This window comes from Mus caroli, chromosome 3 (assembly GCF_900094665.2).
Source record: "Mus caroli chromosome 3, CAROLI_EIJ_v1.1, whole genome shotgun sequence".
Taxonomy (NCBI): domain Eukaryota; kingdom Metazoa; phylum Chordata; class Mammalia; order Rodentia; family Muridae; genus Mus; species Mus caroli.
In genome coordinates, this window is record NC_034572.1 from 20,227,989 (window position 1) to 20,255,858 (window position 27,870).

The 27,870-nt window shown below is 34.5% G+C and overlaps 1 protein-coding gene across 1 annotated transcript in view; it reads right to left on the minus strand.

Annotated features, from left to right (window-relative positions):
• Positions 1-27,870, minus strand: part of Naaladl2 (N-acetylated alpha-linked acidic dipeptidase like 2) — a 1,234,236-nt gene that overhangs the window by 1,006,699 nt on the left and 199,667 nt on the right. The window contains exon 2 of the mRNA XM_029474777.1: positions 6,418-6,520. Within this exon, the coding sequence (XP_029330637.1) occupies positions 6,418-6,506 (89 nt within the window). The 5' untranslated portion in view covers positions 6,507-6,520. The remainder of the gene's footprint in view (positions 1-6,417; positions 6,521-27,870) is intronic.

The window sequence follows — 27,870 nt, forward strand, 5'->3', positions numbered from 1 at the left end:
GAAAAATATTCTTGAAACTAAATAAAAAATAAAAGCACAACAAAACGTTTGGAACTCACTGAAAGCACTCCGCAGGGGAAATTTATAGCTGTAAGCACCTATATTTAAAAAGAACAACAACAACAAAAACATCAGAAAGGACAGAAATAAATGGATAAATGAAGCAACTCAAAAAGTTAACAAAACAAGAAAAACCCTAATCCACAATACTTAAGAATAAGAAATAATAAAAAGAAGTAGAAACTAATGGGAAAAAACACAAACAAAAAACAATGCCATACATCAACAAATGAAATAACTTGCTCTTTGAGAAGATAAACAAGGCAGACTCTGCTAACCAAAACAAAAAGAAGGACCCAAATTACCACAATCAGACAGGAGCAGGAAAACATTTCAACAGACTTTAAACATATCTAAAACATCATAGGAAGACATTTTTTTAAAAAAAAAGCATGGATTCCATAAGGCCAGAAACTTAAGAGAAATTGATGAATTTCTAGATTCAGATGGCACACAAAATTAAACAAAGGCTAAAATCCAAACATACCTAACCCATAACCAATGAGAATATAGAAACAGTCATAAAGACAAAAAAATTCTTCCAGGAAAATACAAATGCCCAGAGACAGAGTCACAGAAAGTTTTACCAGACATTTAAAGAAAACCCCATCCTTCTTAAACTATTAAAAATATATAAACAGAAAGAACATCCCCAAGCTCTGTGAATGAAGCCAGTACCATTTTAATACCCAAACCAGGGAAAGACACACAAAAATGAAAACTAAAGGCCAATATTCCCTATGAACATAGACTCAAAAATATTCAATAAAAATTCTTGCAAACATAGTAAAGACAGATATCAAAATTTACAATAATCAAGTTGGCTTTATCTCAGAAATGCAGGGAGAGTTCAGTGTACACACGCTAATAAATAGAGTAAAGCATATAAACTGACTTAAAGACAAAAATCACATTATCATCTCAATGCACACAGGAAAAGCCTTTGACTAAAACCAACATGTCTTAACGTTAAACATCTTCGACCCAATAAAAGCTACATATAAAAAAAAACAAAACAAAACAAACAAAAAAAAACAAAAACAAACAAACAAACAAAAAACTCAGGACCAACATCTTAAAGGAGAAAAGCTTGAGTAATCCTGCTGAAGTCAGGAACTAGACAGGAATATCCATTACCTCCTATTGAAGCCTGGACTGATCAATTGAGGCTTTCACTGAGTCCCAAATATAGTGGGAGAGCCTATCCCTAAGGTGATTAGTTATCCCTATCTTCTTGATGACTGTAGAGTGGGAGAGCAGACTCTGTGCCTTTCCTAGGCAACACACACACACACACACACACACACACACACACACACACACAAACACACACACCACACACAAACACAATAAGATGTGTTTTTAAAAAACAGCAACAACAATATTTCAAAAGTATAATTTAGTTTTAATGAGTAACTTCTTCTTCACTTATGGAAGTTTTTCTTCCCTATGGTTTCTTAGAATATTACCAATTTGCTTTCTGAAAGGCACATATGCTTAAAGAAAATATAAAGGTACATTAATGACATTTTTTATTCAAAGACATATTTTAGTATGTATAAACCATCATTTCAGCCAGTAATAGTACACCAGAACTTAAATATTTATTTAAATGCATATTTCAGTCATAAAGACATGATAAATCAAACCAAAAATATTAGTTTTAATAAAATACATCCTTAAAAGCAAATAGATTAATCTTATAATGATTATATTATCTAGAAGACCACAGTGAACATGCACCTACGTTGAAGGCATGTGGATATAAAATAGATGATGAGAACTACTTTATGGCTTGCAAAGTCTTTTTTCTACCCCCTTATTCCTCAAATAAACAGCAGAAAATGAGCAGATTTTTTTATTAAAAGGTATTGAGTCTCAAATGTATAGATCATAAATGATCTAAGACCATGTTTGGTTTCAGATTTTACTTTCCTGTTGAAATTTTGGTTGTAGACCATTTAAAATATTTAATTGTTCTTCAGTTTGTTATATACCTATATGTAGCCTGACCCTCAAGGGAAGTAAAATAGCAAAGCATAAAATTCTGAGATAAATTACTTTTCATAACCAGGTTAGCAAGCGCTTCTCAGGAAAAATAAAAACAGGTAATTATTTCTACTAAGCTTGAAGAGACCTGGGAAGCATTGTGTACCTCAGAGAGCATAAAGTTCCTTAAGCAGACCAAGAATCAAATTGCTCTCTCATATGTGATTCCTAATTACTTTTCTAATCATGGTGTCACTGTTTCACATGAGCATATCTAATTGAACAGAAAATTTTTGTTCAATTCCACTAAGTCCCAGCTAAAATTTTACTCTTATTATTTGGCAGTATTCATGAATATCCCAACTTTATTGCATCATGATATTTTAAATTATATGTTGAGAAAATGAACATTTCATTAAAATGTTAAACAATTGCCATATTCACATAAGAGCTACAGTATTTTTAAATCCACTGTCATATCTTTAAGTTTTTAAAACGAGTTCTCACCATTTGCTTCTGGGTTATTAAAAGAACGATGATTTGATTTTAATCAAACACTTTCTTTGAAAGTCATGGCTAATGAGTGTCAAGTAATGGTGACCTCATGGTAAGTGGTTGGAAAACATCCTCCTCAGCTGAAGAGTTCATTCCAGAGAGCCCTTACCATCACATCCACTGATACACATATCCCTAGGATTGTGACTTTCAAGCACTTCAGTTTTTATGCTTGGGACACTTTACTTCTGTGTCAGAAAACATTGACCTACACAAAGAAACACAACTTGAAGTCACTAGCTCCTAAAGGATAGTAATATACTTTCTTCACATTTCATGCCTCATCAAATTATTGAACATATGCTTTGGCCATTACTCCTTTAAGTGAATTGAGAATAATTTAATCATGACTATGGTTTATTTGTTCGAAATTCCTTTTATCAAGGAGGATCATAGGACTGAAGGAACACTCAACAGAAATCCTCCTTGTATGTGATTTTTCCTTAAGTGCAAACTGTTTCCATTTATCCTAATTTTGCATAATGCATCAGATCTGCACAGAATTAAATAGAAGGCCAAGAATAAAGAAGTGACACTTTTGCAAAGAGAAGAATTGATCAGGTAAGGGATATGGATAATGCCAGTTCCAAGCAGTATGACCATGAACATCTGAGTCTTTCTGGTCTGAATTGTATATCAGCCAAAAGGACATTAAAACTCAAGCCACAGTGGCTACACTCCCAGGTAGTTCAATGAACTTCTAATAAAATATCTTAAGACTACATATCACAAGCAATGACACTCTGTCTTGTAATCCAGAAACCAGTTGACATGAGTAGAACACATCAGTGGCCCTTGCTCACACTCAAAACTGATCAAACCTGAACGACCAGATTGGCTATAAATGCGTGGTCATGGGGTGCAAAGTTTATGGGGCTCAGAAATTAAAAAAATATATTAGAAAGGCTCAACAAACACTATACAGTCCTATCTTGTTCTAATTCTCCAAATAAGGATACTACACTATCATCCACATTGTCCATGGATCCATGTCTTATAGGCATAAATTCTGATTTAATTTGAACTAAATAAAATAAAAAGGACTCTTTGAATACTTTGCCTTGGCTCACTTCCAATCTTCTACTAGGCTTGTTGCCTAATTATTATTAGATTCTGATGAATACCCTTTGCTTCCCACTAAGATACAGGTTAGAAAGGCAGAAATAAGTAATTATAATAAATAAACATATGCTGTTATGGTAAAAATATAGAAAATTACACACAAGGAATTTAAAAACTTTGGTAAAAAATAAGTTTATTTAAATACACTGATTTATCATATATTGATATATTTAATTTATTTTATTTTAATCTAAATAATGACTGATGCTTATATTAATAAACATGAACTATTTATACTTGCTCAGTTATCATAAAACTATTCCCAAATAGGTAATTTTTCTTTAGAGAGGCACACAATTTCTCAGTGAAAGTATTAATTAAGTAAGGAGCTGCTAGCCAGTAATTTTCAGGCTAGATTTGATTCTTAGCCTCTGTAATGCATTCACAGGTCCCATTGCTAAGTGTCAAATAAAACACCTCAAAAGAATTATTACAAAGGAGAATCTGTTAGTGTGAATTTTATTATTAAGATTTGCCTTGTCCTCATTTCTGCTACTAAGATTTAGAGACAGTCAGCCCAAACATTCTACATAAACTTATTTTTAGGTGATAAAAAGGAGCATATGTAGCCTCAACAAATAGTAGGCGATGATATGTGTTTTACCAAATAATTTTTTATAGCCATACATTGATTTGAAAAAAAACCTTAGAACTGATTCAATCCAAACACCAACTCAATGAAAGTAAATTCAGCTCTTCTTCCAACAACTCCTCCTAACTGCCTTCTCGATTTATTTCTTCGTCTATTTTAAAATGGTGAATTCTTGTGGCAACAAGATAGTTTAATATGTAAAAGTCAAAGCTGTCTGGCTTGAGAACCTGAGTCTCATCCTTAAGCCCCACCTTGCAAAAGGAGAGAACTGATTCACCCAATTAGGTGTCTTCTCACCATCAGGTGTTTAATTCTGTGTGTATATGTGTTCATCATAAACAGTCAATATCTGTCCATTTAAAATGAATAATTTAAAGGTGATTATATTCATACCTAGTCAGTTTCACTTGTAGACACCCAATTATGGACTGGTAAGAAGGTATACAACAAGTAGAGGGATTTGCTGCCAGGTCAGAGACTTATGTATAACCCATACATCCCAAAGGGGAGAAAATTGTCTTCTGATCTCAACTAAGATCCATGGAATATGTGTGCCTGTGTGCGCGCGCACAAACACACACACACACACACACACACACACACACACAAACACTCTCTCTCTCTCTCTCTCTCTCTCTCAGAGTAAATGAATGAATAACTGGATGAATGGATTTAAAATGTAATCTGAATGTTTACACAAGGGATACATTTGTCCCCATGGCACTTCAAAATCTGTATTATGTATCTTAGCCTTTGTCTCACTTTAAGACAAATATACATGTTTCATTGATCTTATTGTCTTTAATTCATAGATTGTAATAGAATACTGGGAAAGCTAAACATTAGCTCTTCCAGGCTCTGAAAGCTCATTTGTTGCCATATTCCATCTATTCTCATGTCTTCTGACTCTGCAACATTTGCTTTATGAACTTATGTAAAATTTTATATAATGCAAACTCAAAAACCATGTTAAGGTCAAGGACAGATAGGGTCTCCATAAAAAAGACTTAAATCATAGAACAGCAACTCTCCCCACCCACAGACTGAATTGTTATAGGAGGAAACACGACGGAAGATCATCATCATATATGGAGAAATAGGAAGCAAATGAATGGACCCATAGGAAATCTACAAATGCACACATATATAACATTACACATCAGATAGATAGATAGATAGATAGATAGATAGATAGATAGAGAGATATAATGTGTCACACAAATAAATGCTAAGTAGTGGTATAAGTTGTACTTAGTAGATAATGTAAATGTCCTATAAACAAAAGCAAATAAATGACTAATACCTCAGGAAAGACATATGCTGAGCATGTGAGCATATATATATATCCTCATAGAGACACACATATATATGATACATATATGCATACATATATACACATACATATATACACATATACATATATATCATCAACACTCAAATGCATATATGTATATTTGGATTTAGTTAGTGACAAAATTTATGAATATATGAAATAATTTATATACAGAAAGATGAAGAAATTGCACCAATTTCAGGAGTAAAATTAAAATATGTATAACACTATCTATAGAACATATAGTCCATAAAATAAATAATAGAAGGTTAAGTGTGAGGCAGTCCCAAAGGCGCCAGGGACTGCAGCTAAGTCGTATGACTTGCACCTGACTTCCTCATATAAACCACAAACGTCATGAGAGCTGCGCAGGTGTACCAGGATACCTGTGAAGGTGAATCCATTTTGGTGGAGACATGCCCCTGCTGCCCTGATTAGCTGAAGCTGCATGCCTGGTGAGGGGGCGTGGCCTGCTGTGCGTGGATGAGGACTGAAAGTATTTAAGAGTGAGAGGCCCAGGGTTCGTGGGAGATATAAACGAGAAGAAACAGGACTGAATAAACTGCTGTTAGAAGGACTGGTGGTCGTGTCGTTCTTGCTGGTCGAGAGCGGACGCGACAGTTAAGTATATAGATTTTGACATATAATGTTGTATTTACTATTCTGCTTTCAGAATGAGCACAGTATATACATATACCTGATCACCTTGTTGAAAGTTGATTTAAGACTAAAACTCTTACGTTCTGATAAAGCAATTCGCACTTACTTGAATGCTCTTAGTGGTATGGGAGGGCGTTTGCTGTTGCAGGAGGCTGACAGTCTGATCCCTGGCCTCTTCATCCAGGTTCTCACCATTCAACGCTCATTTCCTGTTCATAAGTAAAAAACCAGAGGTACTCAATTTAAATTGAAAGCTGTACAAGATAACATCAGTTGGCTCCTGAATTTGATTTTACAGTTAATGCTTTTAACGTGTTGCTTTGTCAGCTCTTTCTACTGTAGGAAATTCTATTGTATTGTGTAAAATTTCTACAAGTTGTTTTAAACCCAGAAATACCTACAACACAATCTTTAGCATGCTTCTTTTTAATTTACATAATACATACCCACAGAAACACAAACACTTTTCTTTCTTGGTTTAATTTCATGCATGTTTTTACATTTGCACCTTAATTCAGAAAACATGAATGAAATATTTAGTTTCTTCCACACAATACTAAGCATAATAAAAGGTAAAGCAGAAGACACGTAACTGGACAGAAATTAATTCCTATCTCTTTGAGAGAGGAAGAGTGAAGAAGAGAAGTGATGTGAATCTCACATACCTAGAGCAGAACTATCATGACTTTTTGGCCAAAATAAATGTGCAAGTGGGTAATTACTAAATTCTGGGGTTTTTGATTGAATAAAATATTTTATTTTTATTTTTAACAAAGACAGGGAATAATTGCAAAGTAGTTTTTGTTTAATTTTTAGGCACATACTCACAAATGCAAAGCATTCAAGAATGATCATCAGCATTTTGTGGAGTATGTCATGAAGTATCAACTAAGCTATGTCACTCATATTTGAATGTATATATATATATATATATATATATATATATATATATATATATATCCTACAGTTCTTCCCCTAAACTTTCCATGGAGGTCTCTGGGCTCAGTCCATTGATTGGCTTGAGTCTCTGCATCTGTCTTAGTCAAGTGCTGGCAAAGCCTCTCAGAAGACAGCTATATTAGGCACCTATTTGCAAGTAATTCTTAGCATCAGCAATAATATCAAGATTTGGTGTTGCAGATAGGATGGATCTCAAGACAGGGTGGTTTCTGAATGGCCATTCCTCCAATCTCTGCTCAATTTTTTGTCCCTGCATTTCCTTTAGACAGGAACAATTCTGGGCTAAAGATTTTGAGATGGGTGGGTGGCTCCATCCCTCAACCGGGGGCCGTGTCTATCTATTGAAGTTGGTCTCCTCAGGTTCTGTCTCCTTGCTGTAAGCCATTTCAGCTAATGTCATCCCAATTCAGTCCTGGGAGTCTCTTGCATCCCTGACACCTAGGACTTTCTAGTGGTTCCCCCTCGCTGTTTCTCACCCCTCACTACTACGTATTTCTATTCATTCTCTTGGCCCTCTGGACTTCTCTCCTGTTCCTTTACATATCTGATCCTGTTCCCCCTTTTCCCTCCCACTCCCTCATTTCTAAATTCTAATTCTCATTTGCTAAACCTGAAAATCCAAAGGCAAAATGCATAACTAGTTTGCTAATTTGAAGCATTTTATGTAATATTATATCACATGGTTGAGACACTCTCCAAGCGAACTGATACCATCCATAATATTTAAGGAATCTGTTCTGGCTAGTTTAACATCCACTTGATGCAAAGGAGGGTCATTTGGATAGAGGGACTCTCATCGAAGGAAATGCTTCCATAAGAGTATCTGTAGGAAAATTGCTATTAGGTAGGACAAGAAAGCCATGGCTAACAGTCCAATAAATACCACTTTTTCATGACCCCTGCATCAGCTCTGCCTCTAGAGTCCTTCCCTGATTGAGTTCCTTCCAGGCCTTTCCCCAGTGGCAAGTTGTTACAAGGAAGTATAAGATGAAAAAAGCCCTTCACACTCCAAATTGCATTTCTTCATGCTCTAGAATCGAACAATATGAACCTTGACTAAGACAACACCCAAGTGTTGCCCTTTATTTTATCTTCTGATACCATTTGGCTACACCTCATCTCCTATCAAACTGCTTGTTGTGTTATGAACTAGAAAGTGGAAAGCTGTTAATTTCTTACTTCTTTTATTCTGTATATTATGTATCATCTTGACATATAAAATTGGTATATAATCATCATCTTAGGATGGTATTTTAACACTTGTACACATTATGCAATGTTTTAGTCAAGGATGGCACACTGATTTCCTTAACTCTGAATCAATCCTTTGTGGCAGAACAGTCAAAATACTTCTAATAGCTATTGTACTAACTACAACTTATATCCACTACCTCATTTACAAATTTCCCAAACTCTTACCTCTTATTTCTATCTTCTACATTTTCAAATCTTTGGTGGCTACTTTCTACTCCTAATTATATGAAATCAAATTTTAATTTTAAACCTTTTCAATTTATTTCTTTATTTGTTAGCATGAGCATGTGAGTGTGAGTGTGTGTGTGTGTGTGTGTGTGTGTGTGTGTGTGTGTGTGTGTGTGCATATGCAGATCAGAGGATAATTTTGTGGAGTTGTGCAGGACTTTCTTTCCACCTTTATATTGGCTGCAAAGATCAATATCAGGTTACCAGGTTTGCTCAGGTATAGCCTTTATATGCCAACCCATCTTACAGCACAAATCAACTTTTTTTTTTAATCCACATGTGAACTAGATTGAGTAATATGCTTTTATTTATTATTTTTTGACTGGCTTTTATGTAGAGTAAAATCCTCCATCTTCATTCATGTTACATGTGGCATTTATTGACACATTTCTACAGCTATGGAAACTGCAGAATTCTAGGGACTTGTACAAAAATCCTCTTCCCAAAATACTGTGGCACTTTTCCTATGGCCTGGTCTAGAGTCTCTGGACCTGGAGTTGCAGTCTCAAATTTGTTATGACAGGCCCCCTTAAACAGTTCCCTTAGCTCTGGATAGATGCAATTTCTTTGCCAATATCCTCCTCTCTCCCTTAAGAGATTTCCTGCTAATTTCTATAATAGATTCAACCAAATTGTTTCATCCAGGACAGTGTGGCTTTTTTATATATATATGTATATATATATATATATACACATACATATATACATATCTATACATATATAAACATATATAAATGTATATAAACACACACACACACACACACACATATATATATATATATATATATATATATATATATATATATATATATATAACACACATACACACACACACCAAAAGGAAAAGGCTATAATATTAATTGCTTGAGTAATCAGGCTCTTTCCCTACATTGACACACAGATTTTCTACACCAAATGTTAATATATGCTGTTGAGATACAACATTTCTACAGAGAATAGATTCTGGGTTCTAAGGTAGACACGTAGCAGCTACAACTATGGACTGAGCAAAATTCTAGAAACTATGGCTGCTTTGCCTTGTTTTTATCCCATTATTTCACAACAGGCTCTAGTTTTTCTAGTTCTCTTAGAAAGTCATTTTAAACTGACTTGCATATTAAAAGGGAAAAATTTAGGAAATGCACATTGTATGTTTCTCATGGGATTACATTTTTTCTATTTTGTTTTTATTATTTAAATATATTATTAAAATATATATTATTTATGTATTTGCTAAGAAAATATATAGTATAATTCAAAGCAACCTTTAATTTTCATTTTTAATTCTCATTATGTGATTTCTGATATAACTATATTAGTATGTTAGTTTGTACTTTCTAAACAGAATATTAAATATATATGTGAGTGTGTGTGTGTGTGTGTGTGTGTGTGTGTGTGTGTGAAACTATCCAGCCTAATGGAGTACATAGTACTTCTAAATTACAAAGATTTCTGTGGGATTAATAAAAATAACAAAAAACATTTTGGTAATTTTATACGTTTATTAGATTATAAGATATGACTCTCTTTTATTAAGCAGTTTTATTAGTGCCACTTTATTGATAAAGAACTAATAAAGATTCTTGGTTATTAATCACATAAATTTCATATTCAGTTTGACATTTACAAGAAAGCAGCCATGAACTACACATTCTAATTCTATAGTTGCATACGCAGCTGATGTTCTCTGATACTCTGATCCACCCTTAAAGCTCTTCCAGAAAATAGATATTGACCTGATAAGCCATGTCCCCAGATTCTACAGCTATACAAAAGTGTACAGTGTGCCCAATAAACAGTGTATGGCATTCATGATTCAAAACTTCTGCCTTCATAATCTTTCCTATATCAACGACATCTCACACTTTTTTTTTTGGAAAAACATATTTTATACTCTGTATGTCTTTTAATTTTTCTGTTTAGTTTTCTGTGGCTTGCCTAGATTTTCCAAGGCTAACTACCCCTTCCATGATACTTATTCTTGCTGTGGTAATTATCTGCTTTATCATTATTTCAGTCCTATCATAATTTTGAAAAGAAGTAGGTCAAATCAGTGGTTTTGTTACAAGCATTGGATATTTTCTATATACTTTTTTTTTACAGTTTTAAGCACTGTGGCTTCATATAATACCACTGCCTTCATTTCTGCAGGGTGCTCTCTAAACTTTACAGCATCAGCTTTACTAGGGAACGGTGTGAACCCCAGATATCATACTGTATTGCAAAGTAGAGTCCCTGGAGACAGACCTCATTAAAATGTGTTTTTAACAGAACTTCAAAAGTGATTGTAATGCACATCAAGATTTGAGAAGCTCCTAATTACATGAGTATAATAACAGTTCTTACCACCTGGCCATAATAACTTGGTCTGGCTATCACATCTCTGGCTTCTTCACAAGCATTCTAAGTAATTAAAAGATATTAATTATGTCTCACTTTCTCTGAAATGTGATATCTTGTACCTACTGTGAGAGAAAGCCAAGGGGAGAAACCAATGAGATGTAGGGGCTGCCACAGAGCTTCCAATGAGTGCAGAACAGCCAAACTCCAAGTCACCAAGTGCCAATGTATAAGTCCAGTCCCAATGTCAAGAAATGGAACATTAAGCTACAATTTCCAGAAGACTGCCCCTCAAGACTAACTTTGTTCACTGATTCTCAGCAGGAAACATACTAGAAGTGACAAAGCCACCCAGTGTAGGCTAGAGCTAATCACACATTTGTTTTAATGTAAGTATCCCATCTTAGAGTAACAGCAGTCCCCAGGTAGTCTTGGCCATGACACTATGATGGCAGAAATAAAGAATCATTGCCACAAAGTCTGTAGTGAGACTAGCTAACACTCATCAGGAAAAAAAAAATAACACTTTAATTATATGAAGCACAAATAGAATTCTCAAAAAATACTGTATTCAGAATTGTCAGAAAGTTACTCATTATTTATTTTGCTCTAAAGTGCAGACTGAAACCAGCTAAGGCTATTAGCTAAAGGTATTATAACTTATCAAGCAATGGCAAGTAACTAAAACGAGACAGGAAAAATAAAGATATTTCTTCTTCAGAGATTTTGGCCTCGATGAATTATAGGTGATTAGATAGATAATGGATAGATAAATTGTAATGGATAGATATAATTAGATGATAATTGTGAGATAGTTATATAAATAGAGGATAATTGTCAAATGGATGACTGACAGGTAATAGATAAATAGATAATACATAAATAATAGAAAGATACATTGTAGATCAATGATAGATATACAAACCATTTTGATTAAGATAGGTGATTGATAGATTATAGATTTGTGATTTGTTTACAGATAGATAGATAGATAGATAGATAGATAGATAGATAGATAGACAGACAGACAGACAGTAAGGAGAGAATTTTTTTTTTTTTGGACCTGAAATAAATCCAGAACTTTCCTTACACATTAAACCCACCACTGAGTAGTTCAAGATTTTATATATTGAATCACATATATTTAATAGCTATATCAAGAAAAAAAGAGTAAAGTTGTTTTATATTTTGAAGATTTACTACTTACAGGGTAAAAGAAACACGTCAGTCAATAAGAATAAACACCTTTCTGACAGTCCTGTAAAGTTCACATTATTTCTCTGACATAAAAACCACCATTTCCACATGATAGCCTAAGCATTTTTTCACCTTTAAAAAGTGCTAGGAGACTTCTATAAGTCTAAGAAACATTAATTAATTTATTTAATTCTTACTTAGGGTACTTTTCAAATTTTGCAGCCAACCTACGGGAAACACAATTAATCCTCAAACCTGTTATGTCATAGATTAATTGGGAATGGAGGAAACAAATTATAAGATTACTCTTTAGAAGATCTGTTAGAATTCTGCATTGGTTTACATATTTAAATCGCAAAGTAAAGCATACATATCTCAGTACACTTGTATACAACATCAACTGTGTCTAAATAGCTGAATGCATGAACTCTCTCCCTGTACAGAAATTTTCAGGCACTGTAGAGAAGGGAAGCTAGCCTCTTCCAGAAATTATTCATAATGGGAAGTATCAGTGCCTCTATAGGGGGACAAAAGTTCACGAATACCAAGAGCTGAGGAGATAAGTCATTAGGTCAGCTACACAGAATGGTTAAGAGCAATGCAGTCTAAGAAGTGGGGAAACTTGGGTAAATATTAGCAACGTTTTGTAGCAAGTCCATTAATCTGCAAACCAACATCCAGCAGAAGTGTTTTTGCTTACAATCAAACAAAGTTTATGTTGTCTAGAATGCCACAAAAGATTATTCCATACTAACAGAGTATATTAACTGAATTATGTTTTTCTTTTACTTGACTTCTTCATATGCATATGACCTAATTTCACATACATTAAAGAATAGAAGATGGAGTTGTTACAAATAATCTCCTCATTTTTATATATCACAATAATTCACATATTCTGTTGCAAACAAAGAGAAAAATGTTGAAATGAAAATATGAGTTCTAAAATCTATTCATGAATAGCCTGCTCAAAATACAAAATTCAAAGAAAATTGCATAATTATATGGTATATATGTATGTTTGTGAAATTAGCATAGCTACAATTATATTTAATTATCCACAGGTGTCCTAGCAATATCATTAGTTACAGAAGGTATTTTCGTTTCATATCTGTTGTTGGAATAAAACACCAGAAAACACAGCAACTCAGGAGATGAAGGGTTTATTTGATTTACATTTCTAGGTTACAGTATGACACTGGGGGAAGCCAAGGCAGTGACGCAAGTAGGATCATATCCAAAGTTAAGAATCAAGACAGAACAAATGTGTAAATCCTCACTTGCTCACCAGATGTATTCACTCCCATACACTATAATGTCCAACCTAGGGAATGGTGCCACCTACAATGGGCTATGACTTCCTATGTAAATTGACAGTCAAGAAAATTCCCCACAGATTTGCTTACAGGCCTTCCTGATCTGGGTAATTTCTTAATTGAAGCTTTATCTTGAGGGACCAAGGTTGTATTAAGTTGACATTTCAAACTTATCTCACTAGATCATCACAGTGGTCTTACCAACAGCAATGGGCATGTGATATAAAACAATAGCAATACAATGAGCAAAAGTATCAAAAACTGTGTAAGCAACCATGTTTGTAGTGTGATGCACAGTAATCACTATTACTAAAGCACAAAGGGTAGCAAGGAAAGAAGAGCCTCAGCTACTTTCTGAGAATTACACTTAATGGACAAATCACCCAGAAGTCAGCAGTGCCACAGAAATTCAGAGAAGATGCAGTTAAGAAACAAACAAACAAATAAATAAATAAAAACAACAACAATAACAAAAACAAACAGTATTAAATTATCCGCTGAGCCCAAGTAATATGTAGGGATGGAATTAAAGTAGATGAAAGATGAAAGATGCATTGGCCTTGGGTATAAAATATATGACAGTATTCAAAGTACCCTCTGTGCCCACATACACCACGACTCCTTTTAACTTTCTGCTTTCTGTGATTATATACTTACTTCTGAAGATTTGCAGCTGAAATCCTCGAATGAGAGAAAATGTGTCATTTGTACTTTGGATTTGGGGTTTGTCACTAAATATATTTTCCACTTCCATTTACTCTCCTGTAAAATTCATGATTTCATATTTCTTTTCAGCTTAATAGTATTCGATCTCCCTGAGGACTAGCTTTCATTGTTCCAGAGGCTGATTTGAAAGCTGCCAAGGGAGGAAAGTGATCAATAAATAGTCCTACCCACTTGCTGTGCCAGTAGCAAGCTACACACCTTACCAGCATGGAAAGATATCCCTAAACGTACAATAGTGTCATTTTCTCTTGGCAGTATCCAACAGCTGTCTAACTGTACTTAAGATCCACTTAATCATTCCTACTGCTGCAAACCAGGCCCACTACCTGTGTTTAGTGAGGTCATGAAATTAGGGGAGAACTTACTACTGTCACTTCTCCAACTAAAATTCCTAAGTGCATTCTAGATAACTATTCTCATACACATAGGTAAGTGTACCTTCTAGCCCTTATCAATGAAGTGCTTCTTTACAATGGAGTCCATTACAGAAGGTCATAGTTGGTCATATTTAGATGGTTTAGTTGCTGTTCCATTTCTGGGAAAAGACATTATGGACAGGGCAACTATTAGGAGAAAAGGCACTTAACTGGTGACTTGCATACAGTTTCTGAGGTTTAGTCCATTGTCATTATGGCAGGGAGCATGGTGGCATAGAGGCAGGTGCTGAAGCAGTAGCTGACAGCATCAGCCTGATTCATACACAGAGCGAATCTGGCCTTGGCATGGACTTTTGAAATCTCAAATTCTACCCCTGATGACACACTTCCCTCAACAAGGCCAAAGTCCTAATTCTTCCAATCCTTTCAGTTACTGCTACTTCCTAGTGACTAAGCATCCAAATGTATGACCCTATGGGGGCCTTTCTTATTTTAACCTCACAGCAGAGAAGAGATCATGCTGTGCACAGTAGCAATGAATACATCTACAACAAAACCCAACATATAAGATTCAGGGAACATCCCAGAAGCAGAACGAAAAGACTGAAAGAACCAGGGAATTAAGGGAGCCATTTGTGAGGTTGTGCATCCTGTATATTACAGAGAAGCTACACACTTGAAATCCCAATATGGTTTTATAAACAAGACTTGAACAAGGAATACAGGATACAGGAATGTGGATGGGAGAGAGTCACAGGTGCCATCCCTGGATAAAGAGGTAAAGGCAGTTAACACTGAGAGAATCAAAATAAATAAGTAAATAAATAAGTAAATAAAATAAACAAAGAAAGTAAATACAGGCTGTTAGTCCATTTAGTGTTTCTTATTGTTTATGTTTCTGGTGATAACCGCTCATATTTGTGGATAACTAATTTACCTTTTCTCAGTAGTTCTTTGTTATTATTGTATTATATATTATAAATGATACATTATATGTGTAATATATTGTATTACAGGCTATATATTATATCTATATATTACCAGCTGCATTATATTATATATTTAATATATATTTTATTGCATTATATTTATTATACATTATATGATACATGAAATTTTGTATTATATATAAAACACAGAATATTATGTGTTAATAAGTGTTTTGTATTATATATTTATATATTAATTATAATATGTAGCATTATTTATCATATATAATATAATATATAGTTATAATTTATCTATGGAGCACAGGGACAAGGGAAGGGTTAGAAGAAATAAAAGGATTAAAGGAAGATTCAAATGATATAAATATATTACTCATATATTACATTTTTAACTTTAAAATTTAAAACTTAAAAATATGAACAAATTTTTGTAAAAGTGGGTTTGTTAAAGTCAGAGCAGAGAACTTGGATGATTTAAACTGGAACTGAACTGAAATCCCCTTTGCTGCCATCCATGCTCTGTGGTACAAGAATATACTATGCAATCTGCCAAGACAGGGAGGCAATTAAACAGTGCTACCCAGCTGCAGTGCCTATGAAGCATGACAATAAACAGCATGGCAAGATATTAGTAAACGTGCAAGAAGTAGCACTGACATGTTGATGGTAACCAAAGGCTGTCAACTGAATTATGCCAAACTCAGCAGGAACTGGACACAACCAGTTTCATGCGGCCAATGAGATCATGCGCATTAGAATACACTCTACTATTCCTGCTTTGCAAGATGAATATAATTCCTCACTTATGTTATAAAACTTATCCTATGCTCACCAATAAGTATAAACACCACCTCTCATCAAAGAACCCTCTCTATACCACAAATGGGAACAATCACAGGACACCAAAATGGACACACTACAAAGACCAACAGATCATAGTGAGGCTGTCACCAAAAGATACATATATATCACAGGTCTTTCAACTAGGACTTAGAAGGCATTAAGGAATAAAGGACAGAAAAATTTTAAGAGGAAGAATAGCAAGGAAGTCACTATGAAACAGTCTGTCTTAGGAATAGGTAAATAAACAGGGCTGAAACAATGGCAAAATCAACAGACATTAATGGTAATGTGGGAAAATAATGTCTTAACACTAAGTGGAAAACTAGAGACAACTATTGACTGCTGGAAGAACTAGATTCTCCCTGAATTGAGGCTTCTGATTGGTTGACCAGTGCAGAGTAGTCAGCTGTAAATCCATATACACACAAATACAAAATAGACTCAGCAAGTTGTAATTATATATCTGGGAACATACACTCATATGTGTGATTGTGTGTGTGTGTGTATTATTGTTTCACATATATAGGTATGTAAATAATGATAAAAGCAAAAGAGGCTATAAAATTGAGAGTGTGGGAAACAAGGAGTGTTTGGAGTATGAAATGATGCAGAAAACAATGTAATTCTATTTCTATTAAAATTATTTTAAATATTTAACTTGTTTTGAACCATTTAGTAGACATTCACAGATGGATTCTCATATTTAGCATTCTCATAGGAGAATTGCCAACCTTAGTAGAAGATAATGCAATGGAGTCGTTATTCTTAGTAGGAGTGAGTATGAAGATTCTAATAATATTGATTTGTGATAGCCCACAAAAACAGTTACCTATGTAAATGAAGGGTAAATGGGAAAATAAGATGGAACCCATAGAATTAAAATAGAGTTAATTACTAAAAAGTGGAAAAACATAGCTACAATCTGTAGTATAATAATGAGCAGGTGGACATCTGCTGGACTAGTCAAGGGTTTTTATCTCATAGGTTTCTCTCCAGGCTATCATCAAGTGAACAACAGAGATGCTGCTACCCTAGGAGTTATGATTAAGAGAGAAATGGAGAAGCTCTTGACCTGTGTTAGCAGGAGACTGGATGTCTACCTGCAGGGGATATTTTAACAAGCTCCAGTCAACACTATTGGTAGTCTGCAAGTGTTTAGAAAATGAATGGGCCCCTTCCATGTATGCTAAAAATTAAATTTATCCATTAAATTTGTATGCTTTGAAAAGTCAGACCTCACTACAATAAAATCTTAATCGGTGGGTACAACAAACTTCATTTTATTGAAAATTTAATACTTTTTTGTGTGTAATGTATTTGGTGTGAGGGCATGCATGCCAGAATACAGATTTGAAGGTAATACTACAATTCAGGGAATTCAGTTCTCTCCTTACACTTTGTATTGATTCCAGCGATGAAATTCAGGTCTTCAGGTTGCAGTACAACTGATTCACTCCTTGAAACACCTTGCAAGTCCGAAAGTCTTTATTTCTAACCACAATGTCCCAAGTGATATCAAGTGTTCAAACTCTAGGGGACACTGAAACTGAAATATCCCTCCTATTTATAGTATCTATTCCACTATTATTCATAATATATTAGAGATGATTTCTAGGAGAAGTTTGGGACAAAAGCAGGATTATCATTCCATGAAAACAATCATATAAATGTTGTGATCCTTCAAAATTAATCATGATATCTCCCTTAATAACAAGTAAAATATAATCAGTAACTATTAGTTGAATCTTTATTATACTCAGTGACTAGTATGAAATACTTCTACCAATAATAAATTGACATGCATACAGTATGATTTTTATGTTCTTATGTTGCTTCAATATTAATTATCTTCTCCTTTCATTAGTCACTAACAGTAATATTATGCTACTAAAAGCAAAATGTATAAATATGAACGCCCAATTATAATACTAACATATCAATATTTATTTACTTCAATGATCAATAGAGCTCAGCGTTTTAAAAGTTATACTAAGAATTACCTAATTACATCCCACATAATTGACTTAGAAGTGCAAAATCACACAGTTGTAGCCAACTCATTTCATACATAAAACAAGCTCTGTGATTCAGAGCCTTCCCTCAGCAGTGGGGAAGTGAATGTCAAAGGGTGCCCAGTTAAATAGCATTGAGGTAAGTAAGTGCCACATCAATTACATGAGGAAGTTCTTCCTAGTTCATTTACATAAGTAATATCTACTCCTTCATAATCTGTTTTAGGGTCACAAGGAATAAATTCAGGCTTAGAAAGGTGGAAAATGGAGATTGAAAAGAAATCATATCAAAGAAAAACCCATTTCGATATTGGATTATTATTAGTTTAAGGGAATGTATTTTACCATTTGAAAACTTACAAACAAACATAGACATTATCATGTGATTAGATATGTACACAGTAGACATAGATGCCAAATAAATGTTCCTTCAAATGTCTAGTGTATCATGCGAAACAACTCACCCTAAAGTAGTTTTCCTCATCCCTTACCTATTTTCTGATTTGTGAAAAACATCAAAGTGTTTTCTTAAATAGAAATCTATCTGACATTATGCAATTGGCATAAGTACAACTGGAAGCCTAATACTATTATCATGGTCCCATGAGATTTTTATTAAAATCAAACTATAGACCAGGAGATAGGTTCAGAAAGGTGAAAACTTAATCAAGGGAATTAAAACTGCATAAACCATTAAACATAATTTTCATCTAACCACTCTCAGTTCTAAACCTCTCTCTCTCTTGCGCGCACGTGCACACACACACACTGACAGACACAAACACACAAACACACACACATGCATATACACACAGAAAGATGCATCTTTTCCTCTTATATTTTACATTTTTTGAAAAAACTTCAGAAAGTCACTAAATTTATGATAAATACATATGTTCATTAATGTGATTAAAAGACATCTAGTATCTATTTAAAACAGGCAAATTTACCTCTAGAATATCACAAATGACATGAGGATAAAAGCCCTTTCTCCAGAATCAATAAATTTATGCTTTATTCCTTTTATCTTCAAAGTTATTTACTCATGTGACTTTAAATTTAAAGGCAAAAGAAAAGTAATTTTAGATAAAATTATCTGTAATATATTGCATGTACCAATTGATTCTATCAATAACATTTATTAATCTCTTTGTGTGTTTTTAAGACCTTTATCTGAAGGAAAATTATCAAAAAAAAAAAAGGAAGAGTGTATTTACATTATTCCATCAAAATCCAGATGTTAAGAAAATTTTGGAAATGTTTGATTTCCTTGGGATGAGGACTACAAAATATTACAATGGGAATTAAACTATACAGGGTATCTCATAAAATGAGACCAAACCAGCTGAGCTTGCTGATAGTAAGAATGAACTCACTCAGGTATGGAGGAACAAAGCTTTTCTGGGATGCTAGAAAGACTAGTGCTTTGTCTTTCTGGGGATGTTACTGGAGAACGTATCAGAACAAATTTTAAAAATCACAGGAATAATGACATAAGAGGAAAATGATCGCCATCTGCTCCTGGCCTCTCTTACATCACTCAGGGTTAGTTGGTCATGTAGCCTCTATTCAACCACTGGCCACTAGTACCAAAAAGACCAAGAATACTGCCCAGGGACCATCTCCACTCTCTTTGTTTCTTGAGACCCAATCCTCAAGAAAGTGCCTAGAGCTGCAACAGAACACTATCTGCAGTTTCTCTTCCCTTGTCCAGGCCATCATACCTGACATCTACCCAAAAATGGGATATCTCAGCCACAATTTAGACAGACTGATCTTGCACAAACACACCAGCCAGAATACCATGAAGATGTCCGTGATCTTCTCCATTGTCCCTTTAAGAAGTGGGAACAGAGAAACTGTGAAAGTAACTGGGAATGGAGGACAGTAGGAGACTACAGTTCACTGAGTTAACTAGGAAGGGTACATATTATCTCAGAAAGACAGGCAGGAGGCAGAGGCTCTGCATGGATCTGTACCAGGTCCTCTGTGATGTTTTTATGGGACTCTTAACTGTGAAAGCTTGTGTGCCTAACACATATGCCTGCTCTTAGAAACCCTTTAATCTTGTTGGATTGCCTTGTCCAGCTTTGATGTGAAGACTTTTTCTTTGTCACATTGTATTTTGTTTTTTCATATTTCATTGTTCTTTCTTGGAGAACTATTCTTTTTTTGATGGGAGATGGAGGAGTGGATCTGGTTAAGAGGGGAAGTGGGAGGGAGGAACTGGGAGGAGTGGAAGGATAGGTAAACAGTGGTCAGGATGTATTTATATTAGGGCAAAATCTTTGAATATAAAAAGGAGGAGGTCAAGAGAAAGAAGAGGAAGAGAAAAAAGAGGAAGAGAAGGAAGAGAAAGAGGAAGAAAAAGAGAAGGGGGAGGATAAGAGAAAGAGAAGGGAGAAGGGGAAAGAAGGAGGAGGAGAAGGAAGAGGAGGAGGAAATGGAGGTGAAGGTGAAGGAGAAGGATCTAGGAAGGCAGTACACCATTGGTCTTTTGGGAAGTTACACTCTTGCTGAACCCTGGCATTAGATACACTATTAGATAAATATTAGATTCAAAATAAGACAATTTCTCTGTTGGCATATTTTTTCAAAACCTACTTTGATAAGGGTTCGACCTCCCCTGTAGTCTACCACCTCCTAAAGTTAGTGGAAAATAAAAGTTGTTAGGATACAGGGGTAATGGGACTGTTGAGAAATAGATCTTTGGTGCCAATCCAATCTTCATTGTTCTAAGTCCGGTTCAAGAGCAAACACCGAATATGAATCAGCAGCTACAGTCTACTCCACAGGAAACAGGAAGGGCAGTACAATCCAGAAGAAACCTCGAGGCTTGGCAACCTACCCAAGTCCATGTAAAAAGCAAAACGCCACAAGAACCTCAAGAGAAGTTCTTTGGTGAGTTTTGCTCTATGAAGTCATCAAAAATAAAGCTCAGCAAAGCAATGTAAGGTGAACCAATACATGCCTTTCATCAGCAAAGACTAGTGAGGAGCCAAGCAAACCAGTGCTCAAGCTCCCACTATCTGTGGGGTCATAGATTTATATTTTTTCTAAACAATACATGGCCTTTTACATATCTTCTATAGCAATGCATCCTTTTACCTGTGTCTGCTTCAGTGAAACAATTTTATGTGTCTGCTTTAACAAAACATTCATTTACCTATTTGTCCCAGCAAAACACCATTTGACATAATCGACTTTCCAAAGGAACCAGAAGTTTCCATTTCATTTTTCAGCATTGTTTATGGGCTAGACTCCAATAAAGAAGAGAAATGGAGAGCACAAGCCACAAGGCATTACTGAGGGAGAAATAGTTTGCTTCAGTCCAGATAACAAATACCTATAGACAGTCAGTCATCAGGACGGCACATAGCTGTCAGGTCATGAATAGGGACTTGAAGAAGGAAGATCATTATGATGACTATGCCTAGCTAGGCTAGTTATCCGATTGTTTCAGTGGTTCTCTATGTTCAGCCTTCTTCAGCCTAATACTCATTTAGCCTCCATATGAAAGCCAGTTTTTGGGGGACTGGAGAATAGGCACAAAACTTCTCCGGGTTCTACTTGTTTTCTGAATAGCATCAGGACTTGTGTATCTTCTGTATGCATAGGAAAGAGGAGATAATACTCTTTAACTTACGAGTTCTGTTTACTTCAGTGAGAATTTTGCTATGATAAGCTCCCATCAACACTTTCAAATTTTACTATGTCCTGGGGAGAGGAAAAGTCAATCACCAGCCACAGCTCCTTTGCAAAATTATGAACCTGAAGGTCATTACTGCTTTTGTCTCTCTCACTGATGTGAGTTCTTCACTGTACTAATAGCTACATCTCTTAGGAGGGGCCAGTTCATTAACATAGAATGCAAGCAGGCTTTTGGATGTCTTGATTTTAGAAGGAAGCATATTTATTAGAGTAATATTAATTATAAAAATAATGCTGCATTCCAAGTGGTTTTGTGTTGAAAATGTATATTTTTGTCATCTGCTAAACATCATTTAACATAATCTTTCTCATAACTTTCTTTATTAAAGAAATAAAGTATAGCAAGAGCTATACTTAACGTTACTGGATTTACAGGCATTAGTTTAACATGTTACTAGAGGGCACATATTTTGTTTTACTATTAAAAATAATATTAACAAGATAAAAGAAAAGCCTTACTCAAAATAATGTATTCTCCATCTAGTTCAATATGTAATAATCATTTAAATTCAACAATAGTCTGCTTAAGTTGAAACTATTGAAATTAGTCATGTAAAAATCGCCTTAGAGTCAAGCACTGGAAACACACACTCTGTGCACTTCATTTCATTTTATGGTCTCTAAGAACTATTATAATTTTTAATAAACTTGTATCTGGGATTTGAAGCCAAATACTTATACTCAAAAGGCAAGAATTTATTATCCAGAAGACACCCAAAGAGGCACTAAAATGTATTCCCTACTGATGAGTTTCAAATGAATTGTAAAAACTGTATTTTATTAATCTAGTCACAATTAAAGAACAACAGCTGCCCCATCTGCAGCCCTAATGCTCATTTCCATAATGATTTTATCCATTTATACAACAAGATTCTGATGACTGAGCTCTACAGTAGTGCTGCTGCTTCCAAGGCAAAAATGTGTGTTTTGGTTTATAGAAGGGTCTATAAATTTAAATAACCAATAATATAGATTCAAACAAGTACTCTTGTCTATAAGTATACCTTGACTTTCATCCTTGCAGTTTATTAGAAAACTGCATGTGAATCATCAGCCAGCATGTGCATCTGTATATTGTCTACATATATAAGGCATATAGGATACATTTATGTCTTCATTTTTAAAAACAAATTTATTGAACTCTACTTTTTTATTAAATATAATAAGCCAATGCCTGCCTTCAGAGAGTAATAATGAATTACATTGCAAAGGTCACTTTAATAAAAGTACGAAAGAATGGATCCTCTGGAATCTTTTGTTTAAAGTTAAATGAAAACTGCATTGTGTTTCATTCAGCAAATTACTTCTTGATATTTTTAATAAGATGACTGCCACATTCATTCCAGGTTCCTGACAGCATATATTAGCACAGCACACCATTGTCTAACTTTAATATTGCTTAAAAGTCTTCAAATTCAGGTTTTCTTGATGCTTTAATAAGTAAGTTTAAGGTTAAATGGAAAAGAAATCATATCAACAGTCATATTTTTCACTAACACCTTAAACTCGATCTAACACAATAAGCTTATTAAATATTCTTGCTTAGTCTTCACTAGTTCCTTCCACACCTTGGGTGCTAGCACATCACATCACTTACAAAACAAGAAACAGAATAACTCACAGTCAGTAGCACATGGATAAAGTAAAAAACCTTGTTTGAAATTAAGGCAGTTGGTTTTAAAGGCTTAATAGTACTAAACTTATTTCTTGCCAACATCTGCAGCAGGCTATATGTAAGCCAAGTTTCTGCAACAACTATTATCATGAAAGTGTAAAGACAGAATATGTTACAAGAGAAAGTATGTTCATTGCATGGCTTGGCCAACAGCATAAGACAGGATGGAAATGTTAACTCCTAAAATATGTGAATACTTTAAAAAATATTTTTAACATTTTAATACAATTGATTTTAATAAATGGCACTGTGTTATACAAAATGGAATGGTGTACACTGAGTGTAAATTAGCTTTATGAATGACTCAAGTAACCATGTGTTATGACTTGTCATTTATTTTTGATAGTAATTTTTGTAATGACAGAAGTTTCTCTTAGTATTGCGACTGAAAGATTACTGCCACCCAGCAAGCTTTGGGAAAGAAATACTGAGAAAAAAAATCCAACTTCTGAAACCTAGTTAAACAGTTACTTAAACTGGTTAACCTTTGAATGTCAGGAATATAAATTTCACAGGAATCATTTAGACACCTTATGACATCTCTTTCTTCTGCTTCATGGAGGATGGTCCCTTTTTCTAATAATCTCATTTATGTACAAGAGTCATCAGTGTCCTGCTCAGAGACTAAGTTTCTCCATCATTTACTGTTGTGATTTGAATAGGACTGACCCCCACAGGCTCATATGGTTGACTATTTGGACGATAAGGAGTGGCACTATTAGAAGGTGCAGCCTATTGAGAGAAGGTGTGGCCTTGTTAGGGGAAGTTTGTCAATGTGGAAGCACGGCTATGAGATCTTAAAGGCTCAAGCTATGCATGTGTGTAACAAATCCATTTCCAACCTGGCTATATCAAACCAATATCAGCCATGCCAGTTTAATTACTCCCTTCAATCTCAGCTCAATAACGACTTTCCCTGGGTACTTGCAAGATTAGATAGGTAGATAGATAGATAGATAGATAGATAGATAGATAGATGATAGATAGATAGATAGATAGATAGATAGATAGATAGATAGATAGACAGATAGATCAAGGGGTCACCAGCAAGGCCAAAGAGGATGCTGATACCAGGCATTTTTGCCTTCTTACTCCTTATTTCATTAAATTCTTCCTAGTCAGGAAGCAAGGGCTCAGTTCTAAGGATCATTGTTTGTTTTAAAGCATTCAAAATTTCAGACCATTGAGGGAGAAAAGTTATTCTTATACCACCTTACACTACTCTTATATTACCAAGGGCCCTAGTTTTATGAGAAAAAAAAATCTAAAATTTAACCCTCATTGTCTTTATCTATGTTGAGAATATTAGCATATCCGGTGTGCATGGTGTTCCCAGCATTTATTCTGCAACAATTTCAATGTGGACCTGTCTTCTGTAGTAGGTATAACATAATTGCTGATGAACCCCACCTGTCAAAAAAATGTTTGCCTATGTATTTAAGGGAACTGTATTCTTGTAAATGCACGGTTGTCCCACTTCATGGAAGATGCTGAGGAATACATCACAGAACGGATGTGCATTTGGAATAGACTTACTTTATTTAGAGGAAGTAATAGTTACACAGAAAATTCAATTGACCAGTGAGGACCATTTCTAGCTTTTTCTCATCAAAATCATTTTCACCATTATAAAAATCTTTTTACCAATTTCTTTGTCTCTACCTCTCTCTGCCATTCCTCCTCTCTCACCCCCCCTTACCCAACTTCTCCATCTTCCTCTCTGCTGCCTTCACACTTTTCCTCCCTTGGCCAATCTCTATCTTTGACCCTGGTCTCTGCTGCTGGATTAAAAAAAGGAATATGTCTATTTATTGAGAGATGCATTATTGGTGAACCTAATTTAAAAATATAATTGAACCTCAGTCTAATTTGAATTTAGTCCTATAGGCCATCAATATTAATGTCAGCTATACAGATGCTTCCATCCCTCATTTAAAGTGTCACATAATAAATGTATATTCTTCTGTAAACTTTTAATTAACCTTAGATTTGTTATCATATCTAATATATGGTAAGATGTTACAAATATATATAAATATATATATATATATACATATATATGTATACACACACACACACAGAGAGAGGACACTGAGTTTTCTGAATACTTTTATTCCACAGATATTTTCTTTTAGACTTCACAGATATGAAGGGTTAGCTGTATTACCATTTTATGATGGGTTCAGAAAAGGCACAAGTTAAATCTTTCTTTATTTGCATATTAAACAATTTATAAAAATCATTATGATAATCTATATTCTCAATGTAATTTGAGGATCAAACTTAGAATCAATAATTCATATAAACTAGTTAATAATGAGTTTCATTTAATGGAAAGACTTGGATGAATGTCCATTAGTTCTGAAAAAAATATTTCTCCTGTAATATTCCATGTATTCCAATGGAGAGAATGTTGAAGCAGCCTTGCACAGAGTTTTAGATATTTGCCTCAAACTTCTGAGTTGTCAGTAAAGAAATAAATACACAGTCTGCAAAAGTTACCTAGTAAGGCAAATTATTTTCAATAAGAAAGTTTGACACTGGAAAGGGGGCTTAATTAACTTATGGTTTTGATCTGATAAGTAGTACACTTTGTATGCTTATTTGATCACATTAAAAAAAAAAAACCCAGTCAAACAAATAACAGCCACCACCACCATCACCACCAACAAACCCGGAGAGAGCTGCATATGTATCAAAGGATGGCCAAAAGATCACTGGAAAGAGAGGCCCATTGGACTTGCAAACTTTATATGCCCCAGTAGAGGGGAACGCCAGGGCCAAAAAGTGGAAGTGGGTATGTAGGGGAGGGTATGGGGGACTTTTGGGATAGCATTGAAAATGTAAATGAAGAAAATACCTAATAAAAATATTTAAAAAAACTGTCAGATTTAGCAGTATCACTGCAGTTTCTCGAAATCAGAAAACTGAGCATTTTTATTGCAGACAATTCCATATTTAGAGATGCAAGTTAGAACTATTTTTGGAATAAGAAAGTTCAGACTCTATCATAATAGCAGAATGAACAGGGAAGGATGAGCATATTAATACAAAATTTGACATAATTTTATTCCAATAGCCTCTTCAAACTTTTGCTTTTAAACTTGTGTTTACCACCATGCTGTTCTGGCATTTTTTCAGAGAACTTGCTGACTTAGATTGCTACCATTGCATAACAACCTGCCACAAATATGTCCTGTAAATATCATATGTTCATTACCTCAGTTCTATATGTCAATAAAGGCTTCAGATGGAGGCTAAAATGAAGTTGAAATGAAAGTTCTAAGTAGGCTGAGTTATTTCATAGTGGGGAAGAGCCTCGTAACAAATCCCATGTCTTCCATGAGATGCTGACTCCTCTTGAACCTCTTTATACCTCAAAGTTTTGAATTCTCCACATACAAACAGCAAAGGGCATTTCTCTACCATCACTGATTATTATGACCAGGTTAGCACAAAGCAGATAATCTCACACCCTTAAGGTTAACTGACTTGAGACCTCAGTCAAGTCTACAAAATCCATGTTCAACAGTTCTGCGGTGAGTTTGATCAGTTAACTGGGAGAAGGTATGTGGCTCCAAGTTATAAATGGATTATCTTAGAATTCTGTCTAATATCTAAGTCAGTGAATTTATTTTACTATTTGGACCAGGTATTTATAAGCAAATAGTTTATGAATGGCATGTACTCTGACTGAAGGTGATGCTTTTGAGAGAAGAAACATATGTAATTTATGAAATTCCCATTGCAGTATATTATAGAACAAATCTAAAGTTCATAGCCTTAATCCTAAAAACTCTCATTTTTCATGTCATTTTGCAGCTGGTTACAGAAAAACTTCAGGAGATAAATATTACTGTCAATACCCAAAACTCTTATATAAAAACAAAAACGAATTTTTCACAGTGACCAAACATCAAGAAATTTGGGAGCTTATCTGATGATAATGGATAAACTAGTATCATGAATAATG